Source organism: Triplophysa rosa, unplaced genomic scaffold (assembly GCF_024868665.1).
Source record: "Triplophysa rosa unplaced genomic scaffold, Trosa_1v2 scaffold130_ERROPOS893051, whole genome shotgun sequence".
Lineage (NCBI taxonomy): Eukaryota > Metazoa > Chordata > Actinopteri > Cypriniformes > Nemacheilidae > Triplophysa > Triplophysa rosa.
In genome coordinates, this window is record NW_026634132.1 from 26480 (window position 1) to 36854 (window position 10375).

At 45.7% G+C, this 10375-nt stretch overlaps 1 protein-coding gene across 5 annotated transcripts in view; it reads left to right on the plus strand.

Moving 5' to 3' along the window:
* Positions 1 to 10375, plus strand: part of LOC130549543 (leucine-rich repeat-containing protein 49) — a 23027-nt gene that overhangs the window by 7247 nt on the left and 5405 nt on the right. For all 5 annotated transcript variants that reach the window (XR_008962219.1, XM_057326776.1, XM_057326774.1 and 2 more), the window contains exons 7-13: positions 547 to 613; positions 890 to 1033; positions 2350 to 2411; positions 3114 to 3264; positions 4158 to 4241; positions 4864 to 5039; positions 5118 to 5195. Coding sequence is in view for 4 of the 5 variants with exons in the window: in XM_057326776.1 (XP_057182759.1) it covers positions 547 to 613; positions 890 to 1033; positions 2350 to 2411; positions 3114 to 3264; positions 4158 to 4241; positions 4864 to 5039; positions 5118 to 5195 (762 nt within the window). In the remaining variant the exon portion in view is untranslated. The remainder of the gene's footprint in view (positions 1 to 546; positions 614 to 889; positions 1034 to 2349; positions 2412 to 3113; positions 3265 to 4157; positions 4242 to 4863; positions 5040 to 5117; positions 5196 to 10375) is intronic.

Here is a 10375-nt window from a genome sequence, read left to right on the forward strand (position 1 = left end):
CTCTCTCTCTCTCTCTCTCTCTCTCTCTCTCTCTCTCTCTCTCTCTCTCTCTCTCTCTCTCTCTCTCTCTCTCTCTCTCTCTCTCTCTCGCTCTCTCTCCCTCGCTCTCGCTCTCCCCCCAATTATTCTTTATGTTTTATTATTATGTTCTTACAATATTGGCAAAGCAATAAACATATAACAAAAAGACATACAATAAGTACTTGCTACTTGTGCTTGCTAAAGCAGCACATTTACAGAGAGAGACAAAAGCCAGACCAATACCTGTTGAGAGAGAGAGAGAGGGTTAGTTTTTATTAGCACATATACTAAAATGATCATTTAATTCACTCATTTAATTATAGTATATTAATTATAGCAGGGGTTCTCAACCTTTTTGACTCCAAGGCCTCAAAATATTTAAAAAGGTAATTTTGTCTAGTTTTAAAATATTGGTCACCTTGAGGTCCCCCTGTTGAGAACCACTGAGTTATGGGATTTTATTATTAAATCGTCATTTCCAGCATGTATGTTTAAACCTATTTTCTCTCCTGTATGTGTTTTTAGGATCCAGAGGATTTGTGATGTGGACGGTCTGAGTAAACTGGATGTTCTGGACCTCCACAGTAATCAGGTACAGACTCAATCTCATTATAACACACATTAATAATGATGCACTGCTGGTTATTATACAGGAGAAATGTCATCTTATAATGTTGTATGTTGTCTTTATATAATGTTGAATATAATGTTGAAATGTAATCATATGCTAATAATGAACATCATGACAATGAATTTGTTTTATTTGATTGTTCCTGTGTGTTACTATCCACAAGGATAGTAAAACATATAAAAACAACAGAAGCGTATGACAGTTTATATGTTCTGTTATGTTTCTGTCATACTGTAGATCAGTCAGATTGAGAACGTGTCTCATTTGTCAGAGCTGCGTCTGTTGAATCTGTCAGGAAATCTCATTACTCGAGTGGAGAATCTTCAGGGTCTGAAATCACTGACGGAGCTTAACCTACAGCACAACCACATCACAAGTGTGGTGAGAAAACTTGTATTTCTTAAGTGTTTTTCTTGTAGTCAATATGTTTCATGTACAGCTGCTTTGTAACAATGAAGATTGTAAAAAGCGAATAAAGTTGAGTTGAGAAAACACAAACACACTTCACTGATCCTCTGACGCTTTAATGCTGCTTGCCCACGTGAACGTTTGTTCATTATAATCACTAAAACTCATTATAATCTACAACAATAGTGTTTCTGACAGTAAATGCACGCACTCACACTGTCTGATTACTGATGCTTGTGAAGTCCAGCCTCACTGTTGCTCTTGCTCATGCACTTCAATAACCCCGTAGCAACACCCTGGAAACCAACCAGAGCATCCCAGCAAGCTCATAGTAACATGCTAAAACAACTCCGAACACCATTGTTGTGTGTGTCTCTATGTGTGTGTGTGTGTGTGTGNACTTAGTTTTGCAGTAGGGGCTAGCGCAAATCACGGCATCAGCATCTCAAGTGGCACTTGAAGTGCCGCTGTAGCGTCAGTGGCCGGAGAAAGTCTCTGGCTGCGGAGATGATGCTGCACTTTCAAAATCATAAACTCATTTCTGTATTTACTGAATAACTTTCATATATTCCAACACCAGCAGATTGTGTGTAAGTGTGTGTGTGTGTGTGTGTGTGTGTGTGTGTGTGTGTGAGAGAGAGAGAGAGAGTGTGTTCATGTTTGTATATCCCGGTGGGGACCTAAACCTGAATACACACCAACACATGGGGACTCGTGTCACTGTGGGGACCAAAATTGAGGTCCTCATGGGCACAAAAGCTAATGAATTGTACAGAACAATATTTTTTACAAATCTAAAAATGCAAAAAGTGTTCTATGATCTTTAGGTTTAGGGATAGGGTTAGGGGATAGAATATACAGTTTGTACAGTATAAAAACATTACGCCTATGGACTGTCCCCACGGGGATAGTCAACCAGACATGTGTGTGTGTGTGTGTGTCAATCACAGAATATTCAGTCATTTCCATCAGACAGAGCCTTGTGTGTCCTTCGGTGATTAACCTGTCGTCCTATCACAGCGCAGTATGCATTAACCCCTAATACAGCGCTCTGAGAGCATCTCTCTGCATTGACACACACACACTCAGACACACATGCTGTCCCCTCCCCCTCGCTCTTCCACTGCTGCCCCTCCTCTCAGTGTTTAGCCGCATCAGCTGTGTGTGTGTGTGTGTGTGTGTGTGTGCGTGTGTGTGTGTGTGTGTGTGTGTGTGTGTGTGATGCGGGTGGATGGATCAGTGTGCCAGTGACTGAGCTGATGCTGATTCTCTCTCTGTGTGTGTGACAGACTGGTGTGGAGCATCTTTCTCGTGTGAAGCGGGTGTTTCTCAGCGCTAACAGGATTAGCAGGTAAGACCGGCAGTGTTTCTGTAACTCTGCATCCTCGCACTGCAGTAGCGACCGACACACTCGGGCGGGACATTGTGGTCCGGTGAGGCTGATCGGGGCCACTGTTACCATGGAAACGCGAAACCGTGCATCATTTTGACTGTGTGCTGCAGTGTGATGCGTTCATGCGGTGTGTTTAGAGTGAGCGAGCGATCGGCTCCCATCAGTACTGATGTGTCATGCTGTGTGGGGGGGCAGTGGGTGGGGTTAACTCAAGGTCAGGGGTCACTCAGCATCTATGTTAATGAGGTCTTAACAGTTTTAACACATTCCAGAGAGCTGTGTTATCATAAAGCATTCATCCGTGTGTGTGACTATTCCAGAGAATAAATGTTTGTGTGATGTGACTCTGTTGTTTATGTCATACAGGAGTCTAGACAGTGAGTGTTTTAAGATCTACACGGTTGTAGTCTGTCAGATCGGGTCAAAAATCTCTTCAACGTGTTTCAGGAGAGGTGTTAGGTTTGGTTTATTAAAACAGTGGTGTGTTGAAGTTCAACACAAACAGTAGCAGGTCTTTTGTATATAATGTAATCTATCATCAGCATATCTGTATATTCAGACAGAAGCTGGGGTCGTTGAGCATTTATAAGAGATCATAGTAACTCTACATATGTGCTAAATGGTTTTGTGTGGTTACGGCTGTGTTGTGTTGTTGTGTAGTTTTGATGAGCTGGCCTGTCTGTGGAACTGTCGCTCTCTGAGTGAACTGAGTGTTGATGGGAATCCTGTAGCGCTGGAGTCATGCTACAGACAGACTGTCCTCCGCTGCTGCTCATCACACCTTCACATACTCGACATGAAACGCGTCACGGTGAGTTTCTCTTTACACACACGTGTACATATAAACCCCTTGAACTGCATTGTGCAATCTGACACTTCAGTCCAATCAGATGCTCAAGAATGAAAAGCTCCTCCCCTAAAATGATAAGTACGACCTGTCACACACATCAAGATTAATGACTGTCGTCTAAACTAAATTAAAAAAAGGAAAGTTCTGCAACACTTCACTGTTTCAATATAATATACAGTATATCAGTATGGATTTAATTAAGTGATTCTTTTGAATATAACTTGTGTTAATGTTATTGTTGCGATGCACAAAACAGCAGTAATAACTTTATATCACTGGACAACTGAACAGCATTATACGATAAAACATCAAATCAGTCAAACATGTATTTTCATGGTAAAATGACCTAAATCGGTGTGATTTAATCCAGGGTCCTGTTTTGACAGAGACTTGAATTTCACCCTACAGAGAAACTCTGAACATGTCATTATCACACACACACAATCCTGATCTCTGAAGAATTTCCCTTCGGCTAACATCTATATGCTCAGATCAGTTAACTGCAGCCATCCCATCATCAGCTCTGACAGCCTCACGAAACACTCACACAAAATCTCTTATGTATATAAAATGATATCAAAATATCAATGAGAACATTTATATGAGATATAGCGATAGAAATAACGTTCACCTGACGTGGTTCTGCATGTTATATTAATACAGCACACAAACACATGTGAATTCTGCAGCACCAGCCTCCAAAACTGCAGTGCATGCTGGGAAACAAACCACTGGACAGAATGATACAGCATCTGAGAATAATCCTCTGTCATCCAACACACACGAACGCATGCAGCTGAACAGGGCTTTGGTTGTGTGTGTATCGAGTGTTTGTGTTGTGTTGTGTTGTGCAGGAGGAGGAGAGACGCACAGCGAGTGTTTCAGCACGTCGGGAGGATGAGAAGAAGAAAGAGACTCACAAACACACTGCACACAAGGTACACACACATTCAGGTTGTATTGGGCTAGCATGTGTGACATCAGAGGAACTTTACATCAAGATTCATGTGTCAGCTGAATGAGATACACACACTGTTCTGAGATCAGCTCATACATTAGACCGATGAGAAATAAATACCTTTTCATTTTATTGAGAGGTTTGGAGTCTTGAGGAAAAGCTTTTTCTGTATGCAATATTAAAGGGACAGTTCACTCAAACATGAAGATTCTGTCATCATTGACTCACCCTCAGGTTGTTTCAAACCTGTATACATTTCTTTGTCCTGTTGAACACAAAGAAAGATATTTGTAAGAATGTTAGCAGTTTTCAGTTCTGTGACATCATTCACTACCATAGTAGAAAAAAAATATTGTATCTTTTTGTTGTTCTGTTGAACAGAAAATGAGATCTTTTGAAGAATTTAGGAACACAAACACCTTTGTCAATGATGTCACAGAATTGAAAATTGCTAACATTCTTACAAATATCTTTCTCTGTGTTCATCAGAAGAAAGTAATTAATACAAGTATGAAATGACATGAGGGTGAGTAAATGATGACAGAATTTCATTTTTGGGTGAACTGTCCCTTTAAATCAGTTTGTTTGTTTGTTTGTTACAGGAAAGGCGTCGGCTGGCGATTCAGAATGCAGCGCAGCAGTGGGAGGAGTTCAAATCATCCTCAGAGCTTCCCACCCAGAATGATGTAAAAGACGATGTCAGTCCAGACAATAGCCCCGCCCACAGCCCTGCACTGACCAATGGCAATGCTCAGGAGACCTCGCCGGATGAGCCCAGGTGAGCGAGAGGTCACGTGGGTTCAGGACGACAGCGCTTTCTGTTTGTGTGTTTTACTGGAGTGATATTGTGTTACAGACGCTTGAGTCCGCTCACGGTTTCAGCCGGAGCAAATGACAACAGAATCAAATCAAGCAGTCGACCAAACAGCCCCAGGTACACACACACACACGTCTAATGTGAATAATTACTCATATTTAATTGAACACATTTGAATGCGATTAAGATGAATTGATGATGAAGAGACTGGTCTCTGACTGTTTTCAAGCGTTTATGTGGGCAGAGGATGAAATGAGCTGTTCGTGTAAACACACGATTCCCATCTGAATTCAGCTCTCAACTCAATAAAAGCGTCTGAATCAGAATCATGTTAAATAACTTCAGCAGTGCATTCTGAAGTTCAGGAGAGCGATATTTGAGCATTTCATTTCTGACGTTATCAGGGCCACACGATTGATTATGTTTGAGGGAATTCAGTTTTTCTGTCAGTTCATGAAGGGTTATTGGGTCATCTAGTGGATTTTGGTCATCTTTGACACATGACTCAAGAGCGTTCAGTTTCTCAAACATTTTAACATTTATGCATTTGGCAGACGCTTTTATCCAAAGCGACTTACATTGAATTATCCTATACATTTATACATAGGTATGTGCAATCCCCTGGGATCGAACCCACAACCTTGCTCTTACCACTGAGCTACAGGAAAATTGAAAATGATCCTTCCAGATCTGACCGTCTTGTATGGCTGGTGTTTGTGACTTTGTGGAGCCTAAGCTGTTCCACTCTGATCAATGGTATTTTCAATCTGTTGAAGCGTATTGTTATAATAATATAGTGTCTTCTGTCTCAGTGTGTTTTTGTATGTTTTCAGAAATTCACAGTGTTTTACACGTAACTCTGTGTTGTGTGGGTCTTGTGTTTTTGGTTGGAAATAGATCTTAGCTCTCGTCTTAATGTCTTGCAGTCATGGTCAAACCATTTCTCAGAAGGGTTTTGTTTAGTGCATTTTATGATGTTTAATTAACAAAGTTCGGGAGGAGACGGAGCATATAATCAGCCAGGCTGGTCTACCATCAGTAATCACCGCATCTCCCCAGCATTTAATCAGCCCGGCTGGTCTACCATCAGCAATCACCGCGTCTACCCTATCAGCTCAAGCAAGCACTCTTATAAATAGGGAAACCATCTTACCTGCTTCATCTCTTCAGATCAGCAGATCTCTTCAGATCAGCATCGATAAGTTTCATTCGATGCTATGTCCGAGGATCTTTTCAAGTAGTAATCATGTCTCGGACGTTTCACAACAGCATTGCTCATAGACGCACACGCAAAACAGCAGCTTGTTTGCAATACACGGTTCTTTTTGCTTTTCGATAAATATTCCCAAACGAAAACCAAACTCTAAAAGGATTTCATTAACTCAGGAAGGACGTAAGGTATTCAAGGGATCCTACAGATTTTAAAAGCGCTGCAGCCGAGCAGCAGGCTCGATCCGTAAGCAACATTTCCACTTACCTCTTCCTCGCAGTTTCGGGAAGTGATTCCGTATCCCCGATGGTTTACGTCGCGCACGTCACCTCGTTCGTTCCCAGATGCAATTGCTGCTAGTATGCTAGCTCGTTGCTAAACGCTGGCTCGCTGCTAATGCTGGCTCGCTGCTAGCTCATTGCTAATGGGACACGAGTGTTCAGACGCCGGCACCAGTAAACATATGCTAGTCAGGCTCGCAAGATCACCGTATTTCGACCCAATCCAATAACGATACGCTAACGCCAACATGTTAACGTTTCAATGGCTGTACACCCATCTTCTGCAAAGAAAAACAATCATCTTGGGTGAAACAATTCATTCTGTCGTTCCATGCAGTCACTCTAATCAACCCCAAATTCTATGACTCATTTCAGTTACCTCACAATGTACGATGAAAAAAACTAAGTTCACTAGTGTTTGAACCGCCGAACTCGCTGTTGCGCAAGAAGCTGGGTGAGTACAATCTTTTTACTTGAAATTACATTTTGCTTTATCCACTGTCATGCCGTTGCCACTGCTGCACTCAAGAATGGTATATCGATGGCCAGCACGGGTGCACCTCCTCGGCGCTCGTGCTGTTCAACGAACGACAGTCAAACAACGTAAAATTCCAGAGATTAGTAACATAATCGGCACTTCCGAAAGGGATTGTTGGTTAACTAAAACTTTTCCCCGTATTATACGGTAACTTGCTCACTCTCAGCGTCTCCCTGCTCGCACATAAAGCTAAGCATCATGCACACGCTGGAATAACTCCTTCTTCAAGCACAGGTATCACCTACACAAGACTTTATCACTATCGATGTAAACTTGCAACTATTGTTTTAACCTTTGCAAACAGACCTTGTGCGTTCACTGAGGTGTCAGAGACATTTATACGCTCACATACTCGCCATACGAAACTAAACATCGTCGCATACCTGCAGGTCATATGGGCTCTCGGGCAGTCCCCAGCCAGAAGCGAACAATCCCCAGACTTTTCAGTATCACATTCCGGCTACACAAGACGACATTCGACCACAACATGTCCAGTTCAAACCCCTGCTCACGAGAAAGAGCCTACTATCGTCAGGTCGCAGCAGCAGGCCACCTCAAGCCACCTCAGCAGCGCAAGCAAGCCACCAGCCAGCATGGGTAGCACCACGGATTCCTAGGACGCCATAAACCACCCAGTCGAGAGATTCCAGCAGCTCATCCCTCCAGCTGCATTGCAGCGCATGGCTCCCGCCAACGCCCCATCAGTAGCTGTCACTGCTAGCCACCCAAGCTACGCTAGCTTGCTACCACCCGGAGCCACGGCTCACTCATACCCCTTCCCCGCCCCAGGCTCTTGACCACTAGCGTGAGGCTGCCTCCGCTAGCGACTCAGGTGCCGGTCCCCGGACCTTACACAGCCATTTAAGAAGCTGCTGCTAGCGCGAGCATGCCTCCGCTAGCCGCTCAAGCGGCTGCCATTCCCTCCCTTCTCTCTTTTCCACAGGCCCGTCCGCAATTCTCTTTGGCCACAGCATCAGCGATGCCCATGCCAGCCAACGCAATGGCATGGAACCGCCTCCCGTATCAGGAACTATAAGATCACAGATTCTGGCAGAAGTTCAAGCTGCTGGCGCCTGAACTGGTACCTCCCTATCAGAGCTGATCTTCCAATAAACCTCCCCCTGAAAACCCTCCTCGATGCCTCTCTCAGCTCCATCATTCAGGCCATCCCCTCTAGGACCCTCCAAGCATATCTCACCGCATGTAAAAGTTTCAGGTCTTTTCACTAGGGGTACAACATCCCCTTTCCCGATTCCCATCACCATCACCTCATTCATCTCCTTCCTCAACATTTCAATAAACCTTCAGGCCAGCTCAATTAAGGATACCTGAGCGGAGTCCATTCTTCCATAAACTCATATTCAACTCTCAATCACCAGCCATAGCAAGCTCACAAACATCTATGATCATCAAGAGCATCCAGAGAACCCAGCCCACCCGTCCAGATGCCAGGCAACCCATAACCTCGGAAATACTAACCAAATGCACCTCTACCCTCCGCAAAGGATACCAATCCAGGTACGTCGCCCGCACACTCGACGCCATGTTAATCCAGGCATTCTTCGGTTTTCTAAGATCCTCGGAAATCTCCACTCGATCCAGAGACAATGTCATACTCCATCAAGCAAAGCAAGACTGACCAAACCAGGAGAGGCCATTTCCTCTATATTTTCAACCTTCAGTCACCGATTCAACCTTATCAGACCCTCCTAGCCTACCTTCACTTCAGGAAATCCTAAACCAAAACCACATTGGATCCTCTCTTCGTCGACGAATCCAACCGCCCAGCTACACGTTTCTGGTTCCAAAAGCACCTCAAAGCCGTCCTGCTCCTGTCCGGCATCCCCGCACACCACTTTTCCAGCCACTCCTTCCGCATAGGCGCAGCAACCACAGCCACCCAAAAAGCCTCTCGCAGTCTCAAATTCAAGCACTAGGGCGCTGGACATCGGAAGCTTTCAAGAGCTACATCAGGTCAGATCGCTCCATCATCAGGGAAGCCCATAGAACCCTCATTTCCCGAATCATCTAAAGAATCCATCCTTCACCTGCATGGGCTCGAACCTCCACCACTTCGGCCTTCATCTCCCTAGCGGGAGACCTCACCACCACAGCAACCGCCTCAGCAATCACCAGGGATTTCATACAAGACCCGTTGCTACAGACCGCGCCCGCAGGGGCCAGCGCCCACGTCTCGGGCTCTGCCGCAGCAGACTCTACAGCAGAAACCAACAGCGCAGCAGCGACCGCCTCGGCAGAGGCCTGCGCTTCCATCACAACAATAGCAATCAGCATCTTCAAAGCCACATCAGCAGAGGCTAGCACTTCTTCTCAATGTAGAAACCAGCATAGCTGCAGCGACTGCCTCAGCAGAGGCCAGCGCTTCCATCTCAAGCGTAGAAGCCAGCATCGCGGCAGCGACCGCCTCGATAGAGGCCCGCGCTTTCATCTCAAGCGTAGAAGTTCCATCTCAAGCGTAGGTGCCAGCATCGCCGCAATGACCGCCTCCGCAGGGGCCTGTGCTTCCCTCTCAAGCGGCGAAGCCAGTATCGCCGCAGAGGCCCGGCTTTCCATCTCGAATACAGAAGCCAACATCGCCGCAGAGGCCCGTGCTTCCAACTTAAGTGCAGAAGCCAGTATTGCCGCAGCGACTGCCTCCGCAGAGGCCAGTTCTTCCAACTCAAGCGCAGAAGCCAACATCGCAGCAGCGACCGCCTCAGCAGAGGCCTGCGCTTTCATCACAACAATAGCAATCAGCATCTTCAAAGCCACATCAGCAGAGGCCAGCACTTCTTCTCAATGTAGAAACCAGCATAGCCGCAGCGACTGCCTCAGCAGAGGTCAGCACTTCCATCTCAAGCGTAGACACCAGTATCACGGCAAGCAACTGTCTCAGCAGAGGCCAGCACTTCCATCCCAAGAGTGGAAGCTAGCATAGCAGCAGCGACCGCCACAGCAGAGGTCAGCAATTCCATCCCAAGCGTGGGAACCCAGCATCGCCGCAGCGAATACCTGGGCAGAGACCAGCACTTCCATTTCGAGCATAGAAGCCAACATTGCCACAGCCTCAGCCGAGGCCAGCTTTTCCATTTCAAGCATGAAAGCAAGCGCCGCAACAAGAAGCATCCAAGAAGCCCGAGCTTCCATCTAAGCGCAGAAGCCAGCGTCGCCGCAGCGATCGCCTCCGCAGAGGCCCGTGCTTCCATCTCAAGCGCTGAAGCCAGTGTCGCCGCAGCGATCGCCTCCGCAGAGGCCCGTGCTTCCATCT